Source organism: Onychomys torridus, chromosome 12 (assembly GCF_903995425.1).
Source record: "Onychomys torridus chromosome 12, mOncTor1.1, whole genome shotgun sequence".
Lineage (NCBI taxonomy): Eukaryota > Metazoa > Chordata > Mammalia > Rodentia > Cricetidae > Onychomys > Onychomys torridus.
This window is the reverse complement of record NC_050454.1, coordinates 18,463,700-18,490,533: the sequence shown is the minus strand read 5'-3', so window position 1 is coordinate 18,490,533 and position 26,834 is coordinate 18,463,700. Positions and strand designations below refer to the sequence as shown.

The 26,834-nt window shown below is 43.2% G+C and overlaps 1 protein-coding gene across 1 annotated transcript; it reads left to right on the top strand.

Moving 5' to 3' along the window:
* Window positions 1–733: 733 nt before the first annotated feature.
* Timmdc1 (translocase of inner mitochondrial membrane domain containing 1) lies at window positions 734–26,519 on the top strand. The gene is made up of 7 exons (XM_036203943.1): window positions 734–1,080; window positions 5,682–5,847; window positions 8,668–8,756; window positions 9,951–10,018; window positions 17,461–17,539; window positions 22,760–22,870; window positions 25,211–26,519. The coding sequence occupies exons 1-7, from the start codon at window positions 887–889 to the stop codon at window positions 25,359–25,361; spliced, it is 858 nt and encodes a 285-aa protein (XP_036059836.1). The 5' UTR covers window positions 734–886; the 3' UTR covers window positions 25,362–26,519.
* The last annotated feature ends 315 nt before the right edge of the window (window positions 26,520–26,834 follow it).

Here is a 26,834-nt window from a genome sequence, read left to right as displayed (position 1 = left end):
TCGGGTTGGCCGGCCTCATGTATGGCCAAATCAGGTCTTGCTCTGATAACCCCCCTGCACCACTTCCTAAAGGCTGAAATTACAGACACGCGCCGCTTCATCCAGTGAGGGCATTCCAATGAAAACTAGACTTCGAAGCACATGTTCTTAGCAGAAGGTAACAGGAAGTAACAGTTCCAGCTGTTAAACGATAAAAATTCTAGATCTTGCCTTCTCAGAGCAGTAAGCATACGAATACTTGTAGCAGAACCCACGATATGAAAGAGAGAAAAAAAAAAATGCCCGCAGTTGATGCTTCAAAAAGCGTCCTCAAATCTTGGAGCTATCCGGGTGCACCGTAATGTTCAGAGCACGAGTGGACCTCTGCTCGGCCTGGGAATCTTCCGCCCCCCGACAAGCTTGGTGCTGCAGGGGATCAGCTGAAGCACGTCGCCTGTCCCTCACTTGCACTGAATAAAGTACTGTCGCCCTCCTTCCACGTGGGCTTTCTGCATCTTAAGCGAGCGCCCTCACGTAAGTCCGTTGAGCACCTCAAACCGAGCGGAGACCGACCCAGTAGACCGGAGCTACTGGGCACAAACAACTTAGGACTTCACTGAAAAGATACCGCCGCCACCTCACTTCCGGGGCACGACCGTCACCTACCCTACCCTGAGCGGAAGGGCTTTCAGCCACGGTTCCGCTGTCGCCTCGCCCCTCGGCCTTTTGCGCAGCTAGGGGGCGGGACTTCCGGTCTCGTGGTTCCCAGTGCCTGCTGAAGTGAGCCGGCCGGGCACCGGATGTGAGATTCAAGTGTCCCCAATATCTCCCCGCTCCGCTCTGCAGGTCACCCTCTCCCACGGTGCTCGGCGGCCCCGGGGTATCTGTCCGCGGGTGGGAGGGCGCCATGGAGGCGCCGCCGCCCGCGCCCCGCAGTCTGCTTTGCCGGGCCTGGGGTCCTCTGCCCCGAGTCTTTGCTGCCGGTGCTGTGGCTGAGGATTCCCAAGGCTTTGTGGAGGATCGGGAGCTGCAGTCCTATGTCTCGGAACCCGGTTCCCCGGAATCCGGATGGGACCGCCTCCGGCAGCTGTTTGACAAAGAGTAAACATGCCTCGGGTGGGTGGGGAGGGTTCCTCGGGGGTCGCCGTCACCCGGCGCGAGCCCCCGCCTGGGGTCCTAGGGACGCTGAACGTTCTCTCTGCCCTGCCTGCTTGTATAGGGTCCTGCCGTAGGTGGTTGACACGCTGGTTTTTTGAGTCAGACTCCAAGTCATGCTCTTAAAACAGTATCGCACCCTAATTTTATATATTAGAAAGTTATGGTCATGTAGTAATCCCTGGGAACTATATTTAGACGTCCACACTAACTTTTTTTTCATATTTCATTTGGTCTCAAACTTTGATCTTTCTTGGCCAGTAGTGGCCCTATGTGTACCTCAAGTGGGAGTTGTGGAGGGGAGGAGGATTGTCAGTTTTATTTTGCACAAATGACTAGAAATAGTAACGATGGTTCTCCCTTCTCGGCTCTTCTCTGCCCCCGTGTTCCCACCTCCATTTTTAAAAATTATGTATGTGTATGTGGGTTTGTTTGGGGGTGTGTGTACATGAGTGTAGGCTAGAGCCATCAGATCCCCATGAATCTGGAGTTACCCATAGTTTCAAGTCAACTGGCATGGGTTCTGGGAACTGAACTCAGGTCCTTTGTAAGGTCAGTACATGATCTTAACTGCAGAGTCACTTCTTCAGTCCCCCCACTCCACCCCCCCAAAACACACACCTGTCCTTTTTGGAGACAGGGTCTTGCTATGTAACCCTGGCTGTACCTGTAGACGAGTCTGGCCTGGAATTGAAATCAGTGTTTCTTTCTAAGCCTCCCAGATTCTGGGATCACAGGTCTGTGCTTCTGGGCTCAGTCTCGCTCTTTTGTCCTACTGAGGGCCACTTCTTCTGCCATAGGAGCTACACTCTCAGATCTACCTCACTTTTCAGAAGCTAGATATTAAAATAAACAATGTGAATAGCAAATGAGTAACTCTTTGTAATACTTTCACCTAATACTTATTTTAACTTCATTTATTACTGGTGAAAGTTTACCATACTACACTGTGTTATCAATTGATTAAATAAATTGGAGCAAAGGAGCTGGCAGACTTGTATTTAATTATAATAGTTTCATCACCTTTTTAAATTTTGTCTTTAAAATTTTTATTTTTATTTTATGTGTATGTTTTAGCCACATGTATGTCTGTGTACCCCATGCCTGCTAATGTCAGATCTCCTGGAACCAGAGTTCCAGACGATATGAGCTGCTCTGTGGGTGCTGGAAATGGAATCTGGACCCTCTGCAAGAGCACACATGCTCTTCATTGCTGAGCCATTGCTCCAGCTCCTCCTCATCTTTGTTTTAAGAAATAATGTGTCTGCTTTTCTCAAAGGTCCTTCCAGAAGTTTGTATATTTTTAAAAGATATTATGTAGTGTGTAAAGGATTTATTATTTTATTTTTTGAGGCAGAATCTACCTGTGTAGATCATGATAACCTTCTGCTTCCTCCTCTCAGTTGCTGGGATTACAGGCATGCACTACCATGACCCACAGAAGATGGTCATTTTGACCAGTATTATAAATTACAGAATACTGGCACTAAAAGAAACTTGAAAAATAATCAGATGCAATTTTCATGCTTTCGTCCATGATGTGAAAAGGAAAACCAAGGTTCAGAGTGATTGATCTGGCTGCACGCTGCTAGCGGATCCCAGAGTACAACACCACTGTCCCTATGTGTAGATCCATCCCGTTACTCAGTCTTGCTACCTTTTAACCATTCTTTAGCTGCTTGGACTGACTGTGGTGTATTTATTTTATTTTATTTTGGGGGGTACTTTGAGATAGGGTGTCACGTAGCCCTTGTTAGCCTCAAATGCCTGTGTAGCTGAGAATGACCTATCCTCTGCCTCTACCTTCCAAGTTCTGAGATTACAAGAGTATACTGCCACACTCCAGCTTGAGCCTTTATGGCAGTAAAATTGACGTAAATATTACTGCTGTTGGACTATACAAAGGGTTAAACAAAGAGGCAAAGTCCTTTCACTTTTTTTTTTTTTTTTTTTTTTTGTGTGTGGAGCTGAGGATCAAACCCAGGGCCTTGCCCTTGCTAGGCAAGCACTCTACCACTGAGCTAAACCCCCAACCCCTGTAGATCAGTTTTTATGTAGATGTTTTTTAAAGTTCTGTTCAATGTAAAATACATAAAATTTAAGTTATGGCAGTTTTCCTATTTTGTAAATGTAAGGATTTGTTTTCTAGAGTTTTTAGCTTCTTGTATATGAAGGAAGAGTGTGGTGATTGAGAATTAGGATCACACACTTTCAGAAGAAAGCTAGTAATCTAAATAATGGTTCACTCCCGAGGATCACTATAGGAGTGCTGTATTGTTTAACTATTTTAAGAGTATTCTGGAAACTCTTAAGTTCTTGTTTTTATGGATTTGAGAGGCATAATTGGAATTAAACAGTTCTTCCTTATTTTAGATTGGCCTGTGCTGCCTACTGCATAGTAAATTTTCTCAGTACTTTTTTTTTTTCTTTTATGATTTTAAAGCCAGCCATGGAGGCAAGTGCCTGCAATGAATGCCATTTCTTGAGGTGAAGGCACGAGGGTCAGGAGTTCCCTGGCAATGCGAGATGCTTTCTCAATGAAGAGATGGCTCTCATTGTGGTCTTCAGGCAAGCCTGGAACTCCTGGGCTCAGTGATTCTCCTGCCTCAGCCTCTTAAGCGTGGTGACTGTAGGCTGGGCCATTGTGATGGTTTCCAATGCTATCTGAGTATATCATAAAACCTGAGTTTAGGAAGGATTTTGACTTCTTTTTTTTTTTAAAGAGATTTCTTTATTTATTTTTTTATTTCATGTGTTTGAATATTTGCATATCTGTGTATACACTGGGTAGGTGCTTCATACCCAAGGGGGCAAGAAGAGTCAGATGCCCTGGAATTGGAGCTACAGGCATGTGTGAACCTTTATGTGGGTGCTGGGAACTGAACCCGGTCCTCTGCAAGAACAGCAAGTGCTCTTAACCACGGAACCATCGCTCTGGCCTCTTGTCTTTGACATCTCAAAAATCCACATTTCAGGTGTTTAAAATCCATACTTTATGTATTGCTCTTAAAAAATCTCATGAGTTCATGAGATGTGTATTAGCTTAGAATTTAGAAGTGAAAGTATTAATCTATATCCAACTCAAAGGTTTTTCTTTATTTCTAGGGTTGTGTTGTGTACTTAGAAAAGCATACCTGAGTGTACTTATTAATGAGTTTTCATAGATGAGCATATCTATGCAAGCAACACCAGAAGTAGTTACCGGTATCCCAGGAGCTCCCCTTGTGCCTTTCTTCCCAAGGATAATTACTATCCTAGTTTTCTAATATCATAGATTGCTTTTGTTTAAGACATATATGTATGGCTATTTTGGTTGTTTTGTTTTTGGAGCAGGGCTTCATTATGTAGCAAAGGCTGGCTTCAAACTCATGGTTCCCCCTACCTCAGCTATAGTCAAAAGTTTTCTCTGGTCCTGCCAGGTCCTGTAGTACCACAGCTGCTTATAAAATAACCAGTCAGAGGCTTAATATTCTTTACAAACTGTATGGCCTATGGCAGGCCTCTTGCTAGCTAGCTCTTACCTTTTTTTTTTTTTTTTTTTGGTTTTTCAAGACAGGGTTTCTCTGTAGCTTTGGAGGCTATCCTGGAACTCGCTTTATAGACCAGGCTGGCCTCGAACTCACAGATCCACCTGCCTCTGCCTCCTGAGTGCTGGGATTACAGGCATGCGCCACCACTGCCCAGCTAGCTCTTACATCTTAAATTAACCCATTTCTATCAGTCTATGTTTTGCCACATGTTCCATGACTTTACTGGTCTGCTGGCATGTTGCTCCTTGGGTGGCAGGCTGGTGTCTCCCCTGTATTTCTTCTTCTTGTCTCTCTTTTCTATTTCCTGCTTGGCTATAACCTGACTTGCCATAGGCCAGAGAAGCTTCTTTATTAACCAATTATAGCAACATATATTCATACAGAAAGTGTAGCTGGAGTTTTCTCCAGTCCTGCCTGGCCCACGGTCAGGACAAATCTCTCACCTGCAGCTGCTCATATCCTTATATTGCTTACAAACAGTATGGCTGTGGCAGGCTTCTTGTTATCTAGTTCTTCTATCTTAAATTAACCCATTTCTATAAATCTATACTTTGCCACATGGCTTGTGGCTTACCAGTATCTTAATGTTGGTACTCATGGTGGTAGCTGGCAGTGTCTCCCCACCTCAGCCTTCCGCTTTCCAGAATTCTCTTCTCTGCTTGTCCCGCCTATACTTCCTGCCTGGCTACTGGCCAATCAGTGTTTTATTTATACAGAGCGATGTCCACAGCAAGAAAGACCATCCCACAGCACTCAGCCTCCTGTGTTTTATTTATACAGAGCGATGTCCACAGCAAGAAAGACCATCCCACAGCACTCAGCCTCCTGAATGCTATAATTACAGATGTCCACCATTATACCCAACTTGTGCTGCTCTTATATAACTGCACTGTTTAATGCATAAAAGGATTTAGTCAGTTCTGCCCCTAGCAAAAAATGTAGTGTAAGCATTTGGGATAATTCTAAGCACAGTGTGTTGAATAATGTCCTGACAACGTTTTCTTTTTGGTGTTTTAGTGAACAGCAGAGAATTCCAAAGGATGTTGAATATATCTGCAAGGCAGCTATTTCAGCAGGCATCATTGGCTGGGCATATGGAGGAATACCTGCTTTTATTTATGCTAAAAAACGCTACATTGAGCAGAGTCAAGGGGAGATTTATCATAACCGCTTTGATGCTGTGGTAAGTATTGATGGGCTAATAGGGATACACTGGTTTAACTATTCTCTTTATACTTCATTTTTGTTAGGTCTTGAGTTGGGAGGATTTTGGAATGTCAGGGTGTAGAAATTAGATTTATAGATTATAGATTAGATCTATATTTAATAGCAATGGAGGGTACTAATGCTAAAGTACCTAGATGAATTTTCTGTTTCTTCAACTATAATTTTTTTTCTAGTTTGGCATCTAATAGTAGATTACATATTGAATTTGCCTCATGCCTCTTTAGAATCCATTAATCTTAAACAGTTTCTCTGTCAGTCTTGGTCTTGGGCAATTCTAAAGATTATAGACCATTTGTAGGATGCCCCTCAATTCAGATTTGCTTCATAGTTTCTGTCTTAGGGTTTCTATTGCTGTGAAGAGACACCATAACCACGACAACTCTTATAAAGGAGAACATTTAATTGGTAGGCTTATAATTCAGAGGTTCAGTCCATTATCACCATAGTGGGACATGGTGGCATGTAGGCAGACAAGGTGCTGGAGAAGGAGCTGAGAGTTTTACATCTTGATATGTAGGTAACAGGAAGTGGTCTGAGACACTGGGTGTGGCTTGAGCATGATACCTCAAGGCCCACCTCCACAGTGACGCACTTCCTCCAACACCACACCCAATCCAACAAGGCCTCAACTGCTAATAGTGCCAGTTTTCTTTCAAACCATCACAATATTTCATGATAAAATTCAGATTTGTGAAAGATGAAAGATTTATATAATCTGAAGAGAATCCCTCCATTTGGGAGGCAGAGGCTGGTGGATCTCTTGAGATTTTTTATTTTTAAGAAGGGTGTTGCTTGGTAGTCCAGGCTGACTTTCAGCTCGCAATATTCCTGGCTGGCTCAGCTTTTACTCTTCTATTCCTGCTCTTGAAGGTAGCCAACTCCAAGTTGGTTTTGTTTTTGTTTTAGACAAGGTCTCCTCTCTACATAGTCCTGGCTGTTCTGGAACTTACTATACAGACCGGGCTGGACTCGAACTCACAGAGATCCTCCTGCCTTTGCCTCCCCAGTGCTGAGATTTAAGATGTGCTCTATCACATCTGGTGGAACTAGAATTTCTTTTAGGGAAGATTGGTATTTAGAAACCAAGACCTGAGTCCTTGGTATACTCTACTTGTCCAGGGCATTACTGCTTTTAGACTGGACAGACAGAGTTCCGAAGTGTGTGTGTGTGTGTGTGTGTGTGTGTGTGTGTGTGTGTGTGTGTGTGTTTACCATGGACATGCCTGCTGTCTGCAGAAGTCAGAAAAGGGTGTTGGATCTCATGGAACTAGAATTCTGGATGGTTGTGAGCCACCATGTGGGTTCTGGGAACTGAACCCAGGTCCTCTGGAAGAGCAGCCCGTGTTCTTAACTGCTGAGCGTCTCTCCAGCCACCAGTGAACTTGACTGATGGTACTAGTGGGCCTCTCCGAGCCCTTCCACTTCTTTTGGGATGGAAACTGAGGGGAGATGCTCAGTGCATCGGCCGCTGAGTAGGGCCCAGAAGCCAGGGTCTTCCTCTTCCTCTTGTGTTCTTGCTGGCGTGGGTACTCTGGGGCTTCATACTCCTTGAAGGCCGAGTGGGCCAGTTCCACCACTCTGTTGCCTAGCTGAATTGGTTATCATATCAGAAAATGAGCTTGACAAAGTGGTCATTGAGGGCACTGACCTCATCCTCAAAGGTGGAAGAGTCGGCATCATTGTTAAAGATGCAGGGGATAACCTGGCGTTTGCTACAGCTCTGTGTGCCCCGTAGGGCGGCTTCTGATGGCTATTTTACTATCTTCTTGATGCCATTTTATTTGGCTGCTTTCTTCAGGCAGCAGATAATATTCGTGATGGACTTATTGAGGGTAGGAACCTGGAAGGCCATGTCAGTACACTCCCTTAGCTCTGATAACCTTGCTCACAACCATGGTAACAGTAGTAGTTGCCCTCTTATAGCCATCATGCTGTAGTTTCCCAAAGGAGCTGTCCCTGGTCATCTGGGTGGCAGTTATAGAGTAAACTGGTTAAAGTCCTCCCATGATGCTGAAGTGGTCATGGATGACCTTGGCCCAGGGGTGAGGGTAAGGTAAGCAGTCAGTGGTACAGGAGGCACTGCTTAAGACCTTGAGTGAGTTGTTACACTTCTGTGGTTCACATCTATCACGGGCATGGGATCATCAGAAGGGGCAGAGATGGTAACATTTTTGGCTCCACCCTTCAAGTGGGCCCTGGCCTTCTCTGTAATAGTGAAAACACCAGTAGATTCTACAGTGTATTTGTTAGCAGCATCGCCTCATGTGATATTGACGGCATCTCACTCCTGGAACATGGAGATGGCCTTTCCTTTGATGACAAGTTTCTTCTCATTCTGAGCCATGACCGTGCTGTGGAACTTGCTATGAATGGAGTCATACTGGAACATGTAAACCATGTAGTTGAAGTCAGTGCATGGTCATTGATGGTGACAGTACCCACTTTTCAGAGTTAAAAGTAGCTCTGGTAACCAGGTGCCCAGTACAGCCAAATATTTCCTTCTAATCTTCACCATCACGTATCAGGGATGTAGCTAGCACTATGTGAGAAGATAGGGCTGTCTCTCAAACAGGTAAGAAACTCTCCTTTCTCTCTGACTCCCGAGTCTTTTGCTCAAGTGTTAGTACTTGATGATAGTTCTGGAAATGTTCTTTCTGTGTTTCTGTTTAGGTGTGCCTGAGTAACTTGCAGCTGACATCTCTGCAGTTCAGTTGTAGAATAAGGAAAATGTCAGAGTATCTTGGAGCCTCACAGCATTTTAACAAATTGTTTTTAGCAAAATGCTCACCGAGCTGCCACGAGGGGCTTCATTCGGTACGGCTGGCGTTGGAGCTGGAGAACTGCAGTGTTCGTGACTATGTTCAAGTAAGTTCTCCGCTGGGCAAGAGAGTCCTCATCTTTTGTGGGGGAGGGCAGAGTCTTGCTGTATCTCAGGCCGACGTAGAATGCAGTGTAGTCTAGACTGTCTTTAAATGCGTAATTCTCCTGGAATTACAGATGTGTGCTGCCATCAGATATTCTTTTAGGAGTGTATCCTTGGAGCAAGTGGTGTTATGAAACTGAACACTGACATGAAAATATTCATAGTGCCTTTTCTCTGAAAAATTCTTTCACATATATGTGTGTGTCCCTGTCTGTGTCTGTGTGTGTGAACACCTGTGCCATAGTGTGCATGTGGCAGTCTGAGAACAACTTGGAGGAGTCATTTTTCCTTTTGCCTTGTCAATCCTGGGGACTGAGCATAGGTCAGGCCTTGGCAGCAGGTGCCCTTAACACAGCCGTGCCACTGACCCCAGAGTGCCTTTTTCTTAATCAAACTTGTATTTACGTAGGAAAATGGTTCAGTATTAGTTCTGTATCCATGACAGAGCTCTACAACTAGGCTCAAAACAGGTACAGGACTTCTTTTTTTCTTTTAGTTTTTGAGATGGATATCTTGCTATGTAGCCCAGGCTGCCCTCAAACTTGAAATCTTATGCTCCCAAGTCCTGGGATTACAGAGTGCACCATGCCCAGAATAGAATCAAAGTTTTGAAGAAAGGAGAATTCTGTGGAGCCCTTTTTCCTAAGTTGCTGATTCTGAATGGATATTTGTTCTAGGAATTTGGTTTTGTTGTTTCCTTCTTCAACAGGTTTACCTAAAAACCCATGGGCATATTAGTCTAGAACACACCAAAGGGCCTGGGGTAGGACAAGGCTTTAAAATACAGGACTGTGTTGTTGTTGTTGTTGTTGTTGTTTCTGGGTTTTGTTTTTGTTTTCTTAAGATAGAGTCTCATGTTGCCTACTCTGGCTTTGAACTTGATGTGTAGCTGAGGAGGAGTTTGGATTTTTGACCCTCCTGCCTCCAGTTCCCAAATGCTGGGATTAGAGATATGTGCTCCGATGCCTAGTCTGATTGAACCCAGACTTTGTTCATGATAAGCAAGCACTCTACAACTGAGCTACCTCTTTAGTCCTAATACAATGTTTTAAACGTATCATTTCAATGAAAGTAGCAATCAGGAAGGTGAATAGCATGTACTTTGAATGAATGTTTTCTCTTTCCTCCCTTCCCAGCACAGTGAACACTGGACTAACTGTGTATCGAAATAAAAATTCCTTGAGCCATTTTGTCATTGCTGGAGGTAAGGTGTTTTATTTTTGTTCACATTTTAATTTCAAGTATGGCTTAAAATATGTAGGATTTATGAATCAGAACTGTGGAATTTTTTGATTGATGTCACACTATATCCTTTTCGATATTCATATAAAATATGCTTACAAATAGCCTCATAGTTGACCCTTGGTAGTTATTAAAGTAGATAAGATTGTTGCTTTCATTAGATTTTACCCATGAGGATGGGCAAATAAACCCAGCACCTATTACAGAAAGTTGCAAATAGGTGGAACATGGATCTGATGTGGACAGGGTTGTTGAAGGCCTTTCGGGTCATTAAGCTGACACCTGCAGACTGGGAAGGAGCAAACTGTGCAGGGTGGTGGGCTCCCAGGAGCACCAAGAGGAGGTCTCTAGAGACGTCTGTAGAAGCAGGGCGATGTTCCAAACACAAGGAAGGGAAATAGTTCAGGTGAGACTGGGATGTGAAGGAGGAAGGACCAGATTTCCTTAGGGCAAGAGTTTGGTTTATTTAAAGCTCTTTTCCTCTAGTGGTGACACACCATTTAAAACAAGCATTAAAATAGAGCTCAGGAGCCATGTGTGGTGACAGATGACTGTCATCCCAGCACTTTGACCAGTCTGGAAGAGAACAAAGGAAATTCCATATCTTGTTTAAAGCAGTTACAGTCAGGGACTTCTAACACAGCTAGCCTAAGGTTTTGATTCATTTGGGCCGAGCCATAGACTAGCAAACCAGGGCTGGGTTTCAATGGAGCTAGTGAGGAGACAATTAAACCAGAGGTAGCTGCTTGAGAAGCCAAGGCAGGAGAATCATTTGAGCCCATGAGTTCAAGGCCAACCTAGGCAGCATGTCAAGACTCTGTGTCTTAAAAAATAAAAACAGGGGTTGGGGATTTAGCTCAGTGGTAGAGCGCTTCCCTCACAAGCACAAGGCCCTAGGTTCAGTCCTCAGCTCCTGCAAATAAATAAATAAATAAATAAATTAATTAATAGTAATAATAATAATAGTAGTAAATAAATAAATAAAACCAGAAACGAATAGAGAGGGCAGTAATGGGGGTCTGTGTGTGCTCAGGAGAGACTAGTGTTGGCCTTCACAAGCTGTTTTCCTTTGGTTGTATGTGAGTTCTTGTGGACACAAAGTAAAAGCTAGAAAAGATAATGTGAAGTTTAAATGCACTTTCTAAGCCACAGACAGGTTTGTTGGCCAAGGGTAGATGCTTTAATTACAACTTAGGAGGAGTTGGCTGACTCTTCCCGGGAAGGCAGACATCAACGTCTGTGTTCTTTGGGGAAAAGACATAGATTTGATCTAGGCAAATCACTGCCTAATGCAGAACCTTAGACATGTGAGGGACACGGTTCAACTCAAGAGCTGCTGCAATATATTGTTTCATGAGTCCATTTTTGAGCTGGAAGTCATAGCACATGCCCGTAATTCCAGCACTTGGGAGATGGAGCTAGGAAGATCAGAAACTCAGGCTCATTCCTTTCTGTGTAGAGAGTTTGAGGCTAGCCTGGGCCATATGAGCCTTTGTCTCAAAAAGAAAAAAAAGTTGATATTCAACAGTTAAAACAACAAGACACAGGAAAATGTGGGGTGGGGTGGAAGTTCCCAGCAGGGAGAAGGAAACTGCGCTGGGAAGAGCTGACAGAAGAACTCAAATAATGCCAAATCAAAATGCAGTGGTAAAGATAGACGATTTTAAATGTAAGCAAACCAAAATAGCTGGTGTTGTTAACACTGTAACGGAGATTAAGAATCACTGGGCGGCTAGGGATGGGACTCAGTGGGTAAAACCACTTCCATGAAGGGTAAGGGGCTGAGTTCAACTCCTGAGAACCAATGTAAGAGCCAGATACACAGCACAAGTATCTGTAATTCCAACACTCCTATTGCGAGATGGGATACAGAAAATCCTTAGACGCTTTGAGGCCCAGCCAGCCTGCTGTAAGCAGTGGAAAGACAGCAAAAAGACCCTTGTCTCCACTAAGTAGAGAGTGGACCCATGCTTGAAGTTGTCCTTTGAACTTTGCATATTTGCTATGGTACATATGCATACATATATACACACATGCGTGCATGTGCACACATACACAAACACACAAATGTGTAGCATGAATCCTCATTGTTCTCTACCGAATCCTCAGCCTGAAAAGGAGCTGAGCTCCTGTCTCCTCCTGCCATATAGTCATCTCTCCGCCCAGCCATATCTTCCTGTCTCCACCTCCCTAGTGCTGAGATTAAAGGCGTGAGATCCCAAGGGCTAGGATCAAAGGTGTGTGTCACTACTGCCTGGCCCTGTTTCTCTTTTAGACTGGATCAATCTTGTGTAGCCCAGGGTAGCCTTGAACTCACACAGAGATCAGTCTGCTCTGTCTCCTGATTACTGGGATTAAAGGTGTTTGCCACCACTACCTGGACCATACAAATGTGCATTTGTACATATATAAAAACATTTTTAAATTTTTACTGGAGAAGAACTGAACCATAGATTTAAGATAGCAGAGGAAAGAATCAGCCAGGCATGTGGCTCACATCTGTAATCTCAGCAACTGGAAGTCAAAGACAGGAGGAATACCTCAAGTTTGAGTGCAGTGTGGGCTATAGAGTAAGACTATGTATGAAAAAACATTTATTTGTCTTTGTTTTTGTTGTTTCTTTTTTTTGAGATAGGGTCTGTCTGTGTAACAATCCTGGCTGTCCTGGAACTCCCTCTGTAGCCCAGGCTGGCCTCAAACTCAGAGATCCGCCTGCCTCTGCCTTCTTAGTGCTGGGGTTAAAGGCGTGCACCACCACCGCCCAGCCAAAAAATTTTTTAAGGAACAGAGTTGAATGAACTTGAAAGTAGATCAGTAGAGATCATTTCTTTGGAAGGACAGAATTTTGAGAGAGAGGAACATACATTGAGTGTACTAACATGTGATGGAAATACCAGATAGAGAGGAGAGAGAGAGGAGGCAGGCAAAGTATCTGGGCAAGAACACCAGCCTCTCCTGATTTGAACATGTTAACCTGTCCATCTAAGAAAGAGTTCAGCAAACTCCAAGAAAAATAACCACAGAGATTCACACCTGTGCAGTTTATACTTAAACTGGCTTGCTCTGTTTTGTTTTGCTTTTTTTTTTATCAAGCCTTAACTTTTATGAGCTAAAAAAAAAAAAGCTCCATATTTATTTTGTTTTCTGACTCTACTATGCCTTCAGCACTTTAACAAGTTTCTGCCCCTCGCCCAGGTGTGATGGTGCACATTTTTAATCTCAGCACTTGGGAGAAAGAGGCAGGCAGATCTCTGTGCGTTCTAGGACAGCCAAGGCTGCACAGAGAAACTCTGTCTTGAAAAACCAAAAGGGAAAAAAAGAGAAGAAAAGTTTCTGCTCCTCAATACAGAAATCCTGCTTGACCCTGTTGGGGACACACTTAGCACACGTGGAACCACCGCAGGCCCTGCTGATGTGCTTCTCTGCTTTACGCAATCTCATAAGGACCATGGGCCTTAGCACAGATGCCTGGAAGTCTGTGTACACCGCATTCAGATGTAGGTGCCTTCCCAACCTTCTTGGTATGAAGTAAACAGTCCTGTGGCCAGAGGTTCCAGGCAGCCTAGTTTTGTTAGGGGCTGTACTATAGGAAAGCCTATGATGTATTGTCAAAGACAACTATTTTGAGTACCTCCACACACCAGAAAAACTAAACTGGCCTTTTCATCTTAAATTTTAAATGAAAAGCAATCAAATAAAAGTTATAGTTGTTTTTGTCTTAATAGAGAACTTAATAACATCTGCCTAAAATGCAGATTCTGTGAGCATAGCAAAAAATTTCCCTAAAGAATTAGGGGATTGCTGAACAGCGGTGGCACACGCCTTTAATCCCAGCACTGGGGAGGCAGATGCAGGCGGATCTCTGTGAGTTCGAGGCCAGCCTGGGATACCAAGTGAGTTCCAGGATAGGCACCAAAACTACATAGAGAAACCTTGTCTTGAAAAACAAACAAACAAACAAAAAATTAGGGGATCTTTCTATCTAAGATAAACATGCATAAAATTACAATTTATAGAATACTGGGGTTGTTTGTAGTCCTATTGAACAGAATTTAAAAAATCAGAAATAAAGACTAAGTGTACAGTATATCTAAACTAATGGTGATATACTAGATACATGTAGAAAGGATTGACAGTTCATGGGCTGGAACAGTTACTAAATGTGTGGAAAGAAATCAAATTGCAACAGTATTTAATATATTGAAATGTAAGATTAATTAAAACGCTTAAGTACAAATTGATAAAATGTTAGGGGGAATATAGCTGTATGTGTATTGGCTTTCTGAGTAGGAAGATATGTAAATATAAATATATGTTTGTTTATGTATATGTTTTAAAACAAAAATTAAGTTACAGGAAATTATGAATAGCTTTGACCGACATTAAAAATACTACAGAAGACATTAAATGTAAAATGATCTCTGAGTAATAATGTGTTCAGATAGTACTCAATAAAAGCTCTATGTATCAAAAAGAAAAGATATCTTGATTGGAGATAAACAAACAAAAACATGACTTAACTCACATAAGTAACACGAACGACTAATAATACACCTTTTTTTCTTTAGCTGAGGTCCGAACCCAGGGCCTTGCGCTTGCTAGGCAAATGCTCTACCACTGAGCTAAATCCCCAACCAGTTTTTTTGAAATAGGGTTTCTCTGTGTTGTTTTGGTGCCTGTCCTGGATCTATAGTCTGTAGACCAGGCTGACCTTGAATTTACAGAGATCCACCTGGCTCTGTCTCCCGAGTGCTGGGATTAAAGTCATGTGCCACCACCGCCTGGCAACACACCTTTTTCTACTAGTTAGAGAAGTGTAATTTAAGTTAGCTGCCATTTTTAAAGCCTATGAAAATGCAGAATATCAACTCAGAGTGCAGAAGATCCATATGTGGTTATATATCTTTAATGAGGCATGAGGATCACTAATATGAGGCCAGCTTGGGCTACATAGTGAATTCCAGGCCAGTTTGTGCTGTACAAGATTCTCATTGCCCCTTACTAAAAAAAAAAAAAAAAAAAAAAAAAAAAAATGCAGGAGAGTGTACAATTGCATACTTTTAATTGGCAGTAACTTTGTGTGCCCTTTTTGAATAGCAGTGTAGTAATTTAAGTTCAAAGCCTTAAAAATGTACATACCTTGGTGTATTAGTGTTTTCTAGGGTAACAACTTCTAGAAATAATGTATTTCTAGATATAGAGAAAGGGGATTTGTTGTGGTCCAGCTAATCCAACAATGGCTGCCTATGAACAGAAGGGCCAAGAATCCAGTAGTTGTTGAGTCTATGAGGCTGGATGTCTCAGCTGGTCTTCAGTATTTGCCAGAATCTCAAAGAAGTAGGTTCCAACGTCAGTGGACTTGCTAGCCAGACATAGGCAAGCAGGCAAAGAGCAGGTTTCCTTCTCCCTCTCCTTATGTAGGCTTCCAGCAGAAGGTGTGGGCCAGGTTAAAGGTATGTGTTCCCACCGCAAAGATCTGGATTAGAATGGATCTTCCAATTTCCAGTTAAGCAAAAATCCCTACAGGTGTGCCCCTCAACTTTGGGGTTTTAGTTAATTCCAGATCTAGTCAAGTTGGCCACCAAGAAGAGCCGTCTCACCTGGAGCCTGGAGATGACTCAGCAGTTAACAGCAGGTGTACTGCCCATACCCTTCCCAAACTCACATTCTGAAATAAAAGTTATCTTTAAAGTCAAAATGTTCATACCCTGGTCCCAGAATTTCATTTCTGTGAGTTCATCTTAAAGAAGCCATCAAATGGATAAAGATTCATGTGCAGGAGTGCCTTTATTTAAAACATTTACAAATAGAAACTGGTGTTAAGATAAAAATTTGTGGTATATCCATGCAATAGAATCTTGTGGGAAACTTTAATATTGAAAACTTAAAATTTAAGGTAATGGAATTTAATAATATATTCAGAGAAAATTAAAAAATATATATGTAATATGGTCCCATTTTGTTTGGAAGACTGTGTACTGTTTCTGATTAATGAAATTAAAAGTGGTTTTTGTTCTTGTTATGTTAGAGAAAATTTTAAATGAATATATAATAGTCAAATAGAAATACAAACAGATGAAACACCTACAGGTGTTTACCACCTAAGATAGCGTTAGTTGTCAAGTGCATAGTAAAGGGGAACTAGCTGGACTGTACACAGCACAGTTGGTAGAATGCTTGCTTAGCATGCATGGAGCCCTGGGTTTGTGCCTCAGCACCACATAGACTCCAGGTGCTAGTACAGGCTGTAATGTCAGCTCTCAGAAAGTAGAGGCCAGAAGTTCAAGGTCGTTCTCAGCCCTCTACTGAGTTTGAAGACATCCTGGGTTACATGAGACCCTGTTTTTAGAAAGGAATATTAAACGAGTGACCTAGAAAGAGAATTCTAGTGAAAAGAGGTGCACCCCTTGTGTCGGTCACCAGGGGGCACTGTATGCTAACTGCTGCCTCTGCAGGTCTGCCTGGTATAGCACAGTATAGCAGGCAGACAGATGGGGTGAGGCTGGGAGAAGATATAATCTTCTGCGGCTAGTGAAGGGGTTTGTTGTATCTTGTCTCTTAATTTTGGACAAAGTTGCCTCAAAGAAAAAAGACGTGAAAGAGGCTAAAGATGTGAGAGAAGGTGAAATGAACTGGTGACTTTTAAAAGGAAATGGGGGGGAAAAGAGGTTGAATGGCATTAGAGCCACAGGAGAGACTGAGGGGGTTTTTGTTTTTTGTTTTTTCAGACAAGGTTTCTCTGTGTAGCCCTGGCTGTCCTAGAACTCACTCTGTAGACCAGGTTGGCTTCAAACTCAGAGATCCACCTGGCTCTGCCTCCCGAGTGCTGGGATTAAAGGCATGAACCACCAACGCAGGTGAGGCTAAGGATATTTAAAAATGTTAAAATATTTACAAAGTATTTTCTTTCTTTGGCTGGAGTGGACAGAAAGTTACCTTCATGGCTGTCACTCCACTCTTCATGATGGGTTCAGAAAGCCCACTTAGAGGTCTTTGTTCTTACTGTAAAAGAATAGAAGTTGCCGGGTGGTGGTGACGCATGCCTTTTTTTTTTTTTTTTTTTTTTTTTTTTTTGGTTTTTCAAGATAGGGTTTCTCTGTAGCTTTGGAGGCTGTCCTGGAATTCGCTTTGGAGAGCTGGCTGGCCTCGAACTCACAGAGATCCATCTGCCTCCCGAGTGCTGGGATTACAGGCATGCATCTGCTGGGCGGTGGTGGCACACGCCTATAATCCCAGCACTTGGGAGGCAGAGCCAGGCGGATCTCTGTGAGTTCAAGGCCATCCTGGTCTCCAAAGCGAGTTCCAGGAAAGGTGCAAAGCTACACAGAGAAACCCTGTCTCGAAAAACCAAAAAAACTAGCATTTAAAGATGATTTAATATTGCCTTTCCCCCCTTTTATATAGGTGTCACAGGAGGTCTTTTCAGAGTAAACTTAGGTCTGCGAGGCCTGGTGGCTGGTGGTATAATTGGAGCTTTGTTGGGGTAAGTGTTAACATGGTTTGCTCCTAATAAAGAACAGATTTAGTCCTCAGAGACATTAAAAGATGTTTGTCCTGTATTGACGATGACTGTGACTTTCAGTTCCTTATTTTGGGGGATATGAGAGGATTGACCCCAGATGCTAGTAAATGCTCTGCTTTTTAAAATTGCAAATATGCATTTCTATTATTTATGTGTACATGTGTGTGTCTGTGTATGTGCCCAAGGAGTGTTGGATCCTTTAGAGTTGGAGTTCCAGGCAGTTGTAGGCTGCCTAATATGGGTGCTAGGAATAAAACTCAGGTCTTCTATAAGAACAGAATACTTTCTTTATCGCTGAGCCATATCCCCAGCTCTGACTGTCCACTTGTTTTATTTATAGTTATCACTGTATAATTAAACTAGTAAAGAGCAGCTTAGTAGAGTTAAATAGGAAGTGTATTCAAAATTCCTTTTCCTCTGGGTAAAATGTGTTTCAACATCACCAACAACTGAAATTATTTGTAATTTGAACAAAAACATTCCTAAGGAGCAAGAAAAATGACCAGAAATTTGTTTGTGTGGGATGTGTGTTTTGTAATATTTTAAAATGGTATGTTTTGTTTAACTAAATACATGTTTTATTTAAAAGTTTTCTTCCCTAGCTAAAATGCTAAAAATTTGAACACTTTCAAACCTACAGAAAAGCTGAATTAGTGAGTATATTAAGACCTTACCAAGCCTGGAGTGCTGGTGCACTCAGGAGGTAGAGGCAGGCAGATCTCTAAGTTCAAGACCAGCCTGGTCTCCAGGGCTATACAGAAAACCCTGTCTCGAAAAACCAAGGGGAAAAAAAAAGACCTTATGTAAAGACCCATATCAGGACTGGGAATGTAGTTCAATGACAGCATTTACCCAGCACGCATAAGGCTAATCCCCAGCACTATTCAAAAATCAAACAACAAAACTCAAAGACCTTATGTGACTTTTACTTGGATTCACCAATTACTGACATTTGCCATATTTTTTATTTATATCCCTGTATATGTATGAGATACATTAATTCTTCCTTTCTTTCCTTTTTTGGTTAAACCATTTGAGACCTCATAAAATCTCACCCCTCACATAAAATCTCATGTCCGAATGCATCTCTTAGGGTAAACATGTTCCAGCTCATCTGTGAAAGAAGGTCCGTATTCAAATCCCTTCAGCCATCACTGCAGTACCCAGAGTGGGTCTCAGTTTGTTTTGATTATTCTTGCTTTAGATGTGGTTAAATGTTTTTGTCAGGAATGCTATGTAAGCGCAATTGTGCCCTTGTATAGCTCACATCAAGAAGCATATTACATATCCGTTACAATAATGTTAACTTTAAATATTTGATATATTGGTTTTAGTCTGTTGGCAAGAATGGAGGTGAAAGGAACCCCCATGTTCTGTTGGCAGGAGTATAAGGTGGTACAGATAATATCACAGTCAGTATGGAGTTGCCTCAAAAAAGTAAAAGTGGGCCTTTGTATGGTGACACACACCTGTAGTTCCAGCACTAAAGATGTAAAGGCTGGAGTTCAAGGTCACCCTTGGCTACATAGCCAGCTTGGGCTACATGAGAACTTGTCTCAAAAAAATAACACTAAAAACCAAAACAATAAGACTAAAACAATTACATGATTGTGCTATTCCACTCCCTGGTATGTAACTGAATGAGTCTGAGTCCAGCTGTATAGTACTGTCTCCTCATGGTTACGATGGAGCGTTTACCATGCTAGAGGTGGTGGGACCTGAGGAGAATGGACCCTAAAAATGAGGCAGACTAAAGTCTCATGCAATAGTTAACTTTATTCAGAGCGAGCATCAACAGTTTATGCTCTGAGGGTTAAGAGGAATCAAATGGGTACAGTGTGCAGTCACAAGGACAAGCCACATGTGTCAGAAACGTGCTTTCCACAGAGGCAGTTGAATACTAGTGGTGTGCAGTGGTGAGTAATCTGAAGTAAACTCACTCCTATCCACTATTCCTGGAGGAACATGAAGACACGGCTCAATAGTTTTGTGTTTTGAAGTACCTGGGGTCACATGACTTTTGTCTTTGTTATTTATTAGTTTTCTCACAAGTGCTCACTTACAGGACTCCATTCATGGACCGAGTTCAGCAGTGGAGGGATTATAGGGCAGCAGATTGGGGAATCTTTCGGCCTCTCCCTGTTACAGCTCTCCAGTCAGTCCTCCATGGCAGTTCTTGCCTGGTGATAGGTGGAGTGAGACCATGTGACCGTCCTGCCGTCCTGTCCCCACAGTCTTTCCCATAGTGGGCTTGACAATCCATTCACATCTGCTCCAAGGTTACAGGTAGAAAGTAGTTCTGGCCACCCTTCTGTTTTCGTTAGTTGACATTCCCTCCCTCTCTGCTTGCCCCCCACCCCATTTTTTCAGGCTTGGGTAACACTGTAGATTATGGTTTTCTTTTTCAGGAGGGTGAGAGGTTTGCATGCTCTGTAGGCTAGGCTAGCCTTGACCTTGTTATCATCTTCTGCTTTCTGAATGCTGAGATTACAGACATGAGTCACCATGCCTGGCTAGATTTACATTTTAGTTTGCAAATTTTTTTTTTCAGTTTAAAAAGCCACTGCTAACTTTTTTTTTAGTGTTAATATATCAGTTTGGTTTAGAGGGAAAATTGTTGACGCTAGTGGGAAAAACAATTTTCAACATAGGGTCACCAGCTCAGGCTAGCCTCAAGCTGCTCATGGAGCCAAGAGTGACAGTGAACTTCTGCTCCTCCTGCCTCTACCAGCACTGGGGCTAGAGCCCGGGCTATATGCATGTTAGTAAGTAACCCCTTTATCAACTGCTGTGTGATCATCCCAGCAAAAACGTTTTTCATTGTGGTTATTATATATGTAACATTTATCAGTTGACCATTTTACTAACTTTTTTAATTTTTTTTTTTATTTTTACTTTATTTGCATTGGTGCATTACCTGCACATATGTCTATGTGAGGGTGTCAGATCTTGGAATTATAGACAGTTGTTAGCTGCCATGTGGGTGCTGGGAATTGAACCCAGGTCCTCTGGAAGAGCCGTCAGTGCTCTTAACCGCTGAGCCATCTCTCCAGCCCCCTTTACTAACTTTTAAAGTTAGCGTACAGTGACGCATAACATTTTCATAATCTTTTGTTCTTAGTGGCCCTCCTCTCCTATTGTCTTCCCACACTTTAGCCATTTTTAGGTGGTGTTGTACAGCACCTCCAAAATGGCTTTGTCTTATGTCTGAAACTATACTTACTACACTGTAACTCTTCCCCCACTCCACCCAGCTGTTGGTACCCTTCCTTCTCCTTTGCATTTCCTGTCATGCTGACATGCGCACCGGAACCACGGAGTATTGGAATGATGGAGTCACAGCATTCCCTCCTTTTGTCACTGCCTTGTCTCATCCAACAGAACATGCTTGAGACTTACTTATGTTGTAGCATGTCATGGTTTCCTTTTTAATTATGCATAATTCCCTCTCTCCCTGTGTGTGTGTGTGTGTGTGTGTGTGTGTGTGTGTGTGTGTGACATTTTCTTTATCCATTCTGCTGATGTAGTTTTTTATTTCTTTTGCTTAGCAAAAAACAAAACAAAAAAAACAAAACAAAACCCAAACTTTAAATGAGATTATTAAAGTTCTAGCCAGAAAGAATTTAACTTATTGCCAGGCAGTGGTGGTGCACGCCTTTAATCCCAGCACTCGGGAGGCAGAGGCAGGTGGATCTTTGTGAGTTCGAGGCCAGCCTGGTCTCCAAAGTGAGTTCCAGGAAAGGCACAAAGCTACACAGAGAAACCCTGTCTCGAAAAACCAACAAAAAAAAATTTAACTTATATCAAAGTCAAAACTTTTTTCTTGAGGACACAGGAAAGAAAATTCTGTTTGTTCCTATGATAATTACCTAAATTAGTTTCATTTGTGCATATAGTGTGCTTTTGTATACATGTGCATTTGTGTTCATGGGTGTGGAAGCCAGAAATAGTGTTGGGTGTCTTCCTCAGTCACTTTCCACCTTATTATTGTATTTTTTTTTGTGGTACTGGAGTTCAAACCTAGGGCCTTGCACATAATAATAAGGGATTTACCACTAAGCTACATCCTCAGCCCCATCCATTTTCTTTTTTAAGATGGGATCACTCACTGAACCCGGGACTCACAGATTGGCTAGACAGCACAGGAGCAAGTCCACACTTGACTTTCTATTTGGGTGCTGGGGATGCAAACTCAAGTCTTTATGCATGCATGGCAAGCATTTTACCAGCCCCTAAAGAAGTTTTGTTGTTGTTTTTTTTTTTTACTTTTTAAAAGATTCATTTGTTTTATGTGTACATATGAGCGCCTGCATGTTTTTATGTGCATTAAGTTCATGCCTAGTGCCCTCGGAGGCCAAAACAAGGAGTCAGAGTCACAGGCAGGGTGAATCAAACCTAGGTCCTCTGCAGGAGCAAGTGCTCTTAGTACAACCCCATCTCTCCAGCACCCCAGCCCACCTTTTAGTTCGTAACTGGTGAAGTAGCAGCTGCCAGTCTTAGCAGACTCTAGAATATAAGGTGCTTGGATGGCTCTGTCCCCCAAAGCCAGTAGCCTCTCCCTCCCAGCAAACCATCCCCACCACGTCTTGTCCTCCAGGGGCTGGTACTATCCTGAATGAACCAGTCATCTCTTTCTGAGAAGCCTCCAGTTTGGAGCAGCTTAATTGAACTGGTCATAAATATGTATTTCTCTGTTTGTCTTGTTTTTTTTCTTTTTTTAAAATTAATTTATTTATTATGTATACAGTATTCTGCCTACATGCATGCTTGCAGGCCAGAAGAGGGCACTAGATCTTATTATAGATGGTTGAGAGCCACCATGTAGTTGCTGGGAATTGAACTCAGGACCTCTGGAAGAACAGCCAGTTCTCTTAACCTCTGAGCCATCTCTTCTGCCCCCCTTGGTTTATTTCTTTTCATGATTTTTTTTTTTTTAAAAGAACCCATTTCTATATTTGTTACTGTTTTCTACCAGTCAAGGAAGCTACAGTGAATGTTTTTCTTTGTTGTTCAGCCTAGGAGGAAAATGGCCACAGTGTTTTTATCTGTTTGAAAGAGATGCTTAAATGGCCATATGCGTCCATATCTGACAGCAAGCAAGCGCTCTGCTGTTGATGAGCAGGGATACTTGTGTGTCGGCGGGCTAATGATTTTCTCCTTGAACTTGTGTCTTCCCGTCAGCGCGCCTATGGGAGGCCTGCTGATGGCGCTTCAGAAGTACTGTGATGAGACCGTTCAGGAGAGGAGACAGAAGGACCGACAGGCTTCCCGTGAGCAGAAACTGGAAGAGTGGTAAGGCCTGTGGAAAGATTGCTGCTCTGACTTCCTAGCACAGCCCACGTGTGACCCAGGGCCTCTCCCGACTGGCACTCAGTTCAAAGAAGAGTTTGGTTCACTGTCTCTCCACTCTTTTCATCTGTGTGGTCTTTTAAATGTTTCATTAAGGGCCTGGAAAAATGAAAGACACTAATTTTACTTTTAATCTGATCAGGACCTTTCTTTAGGTCTGTCTGTCCTTCCTTCTTTCCTTCCTTTCCCTTTTTCTTTTGTGACTCAGTGGGTTTAATTACTACAAGAACATGGATGAATAGTTGTTTAAAGGAGCAGGACCAACTTACAAGAGGCACTGTGACTGAAGAAAGCGTCTTCTGCTTCCCCAGTAAACATTACCTGCCTAGAAATAATACCCAGGGGTGGGCAGAGCCTCCTGAGCCCTCCCTGGAATGCTGGCAGGCCCAGCCGTGTGCAAGTCTTACTCAGGTGATTACAGCTCCGAGGTCACAGCTGTGGCCAGTCCATGCCTGGAAGCAGTGTTCAGACACCCTAGATCCTCCAGCTCTTACAACCTGTCTGCCCTCCTCTGCATTATTCCCCAGAGCCTTGCAGGGGGAGATGTAGACGGATACTTCTGTTTTTAAAATGTCAGGGAGCTGAGGCAGGGTGATCACCGTGAGTTCAGCTTGGTTTATGGAGTAAGACTTTGGTCTCACACACACACACATATACACACAAAGTGAAAATGTTTTATGCCATGTAACGACATACAATATCTTTTTCAGGTGCTGGAGACTTACTAGAACCTTCTCAATGCTAGACAAGTACTCTACCACTGGACCAAGTCTCCAGGCACCTTTTAATTTTCATTTTGAGACAGTATCTCACCAGGTTGCCCAGACTGGCCTCTGAGCTGTGGTCCTCTCTTGTCAGCCTCCTGATAGCTGGGATTACAGGCTGTACCAGCAGGCCTGGTTCAGTACTCTCCATTTGTTAGGGGGGATGGAGAAACCGACGACTGGATAGACTCACTCCGAGTAAGCCTGACTGATAGACTCCGAGTAAGCCTGACTGGCCACTGCCGTCTAGCACTCCAGTTTGAGTGTTCATCAGAGTTCAGGTCCTGGGTGTCTGAGCTGAAATCTGCTATCTGTGCTCCTGCTGCTGCTCCTGCTGCTCCTGCTCCTCTTCCTCCTCCTCCTCCTCCTCCTCTTCCTCTTCATTTTTTTTTTTTTTTTTTTTTGAGACAGGGTTTCTCTGTGTAGCCCTGGCTGTCCTGTAGCCCAGGCTGGCCTCGAACTCAAAGAGATCTGCCTGCCTCTGCCTTCCAAGTGCTGGGATTAAAGGCATGTACCACCATGCCCAGCAAATATGTAAACTTTTTTTTTTTTTTTTTTTTTTTCGAGACAGGGTTTTTCTGTGTAGTTTTGGTGCCTGTCCTGGATCTTGCTCTGTAGACCAGGCTGGCCTCGAACTCACAGAGATCCACTAGACTCTGCCTCCCGAGTGCTGAGATTACAGGTGTCCTCCAAAGCTACAGAGAAACCCTGTCTTGAAAAAAAAAAAGGTGTCCACCAGCACCGCCTGACAAACCTCTTTTTTAAAAAAACAAAAAAACAAAACAAAACAAAAACCAAAGCTTTAGGAAAAGGGTTAGGAAGGGAAGGTTATTAGCTATTTGGTTATGATACAGAACATTAAGAATTAACATTGGGGGGGAAATAGGAACAAATAATGACTATAGTCCAATTTAAAAAGGAAGAGAGAAGAAAACAAGTTCATCAGTGATTTAAAGATGGAGAACCTTGAGAATGGGCAAAAGTAATGATGTGAAATATAATAATGAAGGAATTCCTCAGCCAAGAGAAATAGTGTTTAAAATGTAGGACCTGGAGAAGTGGCACTGGCTGCTCTTCCAGGGACCTAGATTTGGTCCCCAGCACCCACATGGCAGCTCACAATTGTCTGTAATTCCTTTTTGGGCACTCTGATACCCTCTTCCGGCTTTTGCAGGCACCAGACACTCATGTGGTACATAGACACACATGCAGGCAAAACACCAATACACATAAAATAACATTTTGAGTGCACTGCGTACATCTATCACAAAAATGTGTATGGTATTTCTTTTTTTTTTTTTCTTTTCTTTGGTTTTTCAAGATAGGGTTTCTCTGTGTAGCTTTGCGCCTTTCCTGGATCTCGCTCTGTAGACCAGGCTGGCCTTGAACTCACAGAGATCTGCCTCCCGATTAAAGGCACGCACCACCAACGCCCGGCGGATGTTGCCCTTTTGTTTGAAGTCTCTGTAAGGACAAGTGCCGAAGCAGAACTTGATGCCTGTTTATGCTTTGATTGTAGGAAAAGAAAACTGCAAGTCACCGAGCTCTTCCCTGAGGAGATAGAAAGTGGCTTAGAGAAGGTTCGGCCTGAGGAAGATGTTCAGAGAATCGAGGAGCTGCGAAACCTTCCTAGGAACCCTTCTTCGCCAGATAAACAAAACCAGGACTGAGGAGGAGGGGTCTGTGTACAGTCTCGGAATGCCAAGGCCAGGCTACTCCTTGTCAGCCTGACAGATGCCAATGCTGGCCCCTGTAGCAGCAGTGACCTGCTGCCACTTGCCTTTTCTCTCTTTACATCAAGAATTAAGTAAGCAGTCAAAGCTGGCTGCTACACACTGTAATCCCAACTGTTGGGAGGCTGAGAAAGGAAGATGGTGTGAGGCCAGCTTGAGCTATGTAATGAGACCCTGCTTCGAAAATCTGCACCCACAAAAACACAACAGAACCAAAAAGCAACCCAAAGAATCGGGTTACATTTTCTTATCTATACTGATCGTTCATCCATCTGAATACTTGTATTTCTCTATCTTGCTAGATTTTATACAAGTAAAATACTTCCCAAAAGACTAAAATTGGGTCCTCTGGATTGCCTGTTCACTCTCCAGTCTTTTAGGAAAAGGGACTAAGTAAAGGAAATGGCTTGTGAAATCATCTTCTTTTGGGCCCTTCCAACCGTGTGGGCCTCAGTGCACTTGGTTTCGGTTTATTAAGAATAAAAGGTGGGGGTTGGGGATTTAGCTCAGAGGTAGAGTACTTGCTAGCGCAAGGCCCTCAGCTCTAAAAAAAAAGAATAAAAGGCGATTCCTGTGCCCTTTGAATGTGATTTAGCACAATGGAAGCAGATGGGTATTGTTATGACGAAGTCCAGCCTCGTTTCCTCTCCCACATTACAGAGAGAGCATCTGTGCTGTAGTGTACAGGAGAGGCTCAGCTCCCTACACCAGGACCTGGCTCCCCGAGAGAAGCCGTCCTGCAGATTTTAGCTCCGGGCCGTGGGGAGGGGATAGGCTGAACTACGCGGGCAGCACTTCTCTGGTCTTTGGTTTTGCTCTCGTCAGTTTTAGTTTCGTACTGTTAACTGTGGTCTGAAAATATTAATTGGAAAATGCCAGGACTAAGCGGCTCCTAAGTGTGAAGTTTTGTGCCTTTCTAGGTTGGATGATGAGCTCTCTCTCACCTACGCCTCCCGAGACAACATACTCCTTTGTCTTGCCTTCGTTCCCCACTCTCTCTCTCCATCTGCACTTAGTCTTGGTTATCAGATCGAGTGTGTGGAGCGACAGTGTTTGTGTTAAAAGAATGGCATTTAATAAAGGCTCCAAAGTGCATGCGGAGTTCTGTGGCACTTCACATGCACTAAGACAGGCTGCACATTGTGCCTTGTGAGGGAAAAGGGGAGCGTGGCCACCATGTCAAGGACCTTGGACTATGTACGGCTTCGGGCATCCACTGTGGTCATGGAATACATCCTGTAGAGCAGATGGAGGGAAGAGACCACCAGCATTTGAATCGGAGTTGTGCTTACTCGTGACAAGTTGGCTCTACTCTTAAGCAAGGTCTGTAAGAACAGCATACTGCAGTAGCTAAAGCTAAGGCCTCCAGACACAAACCGCTCGCTTTCCATTTCAGGCCCGAGTGTGGCT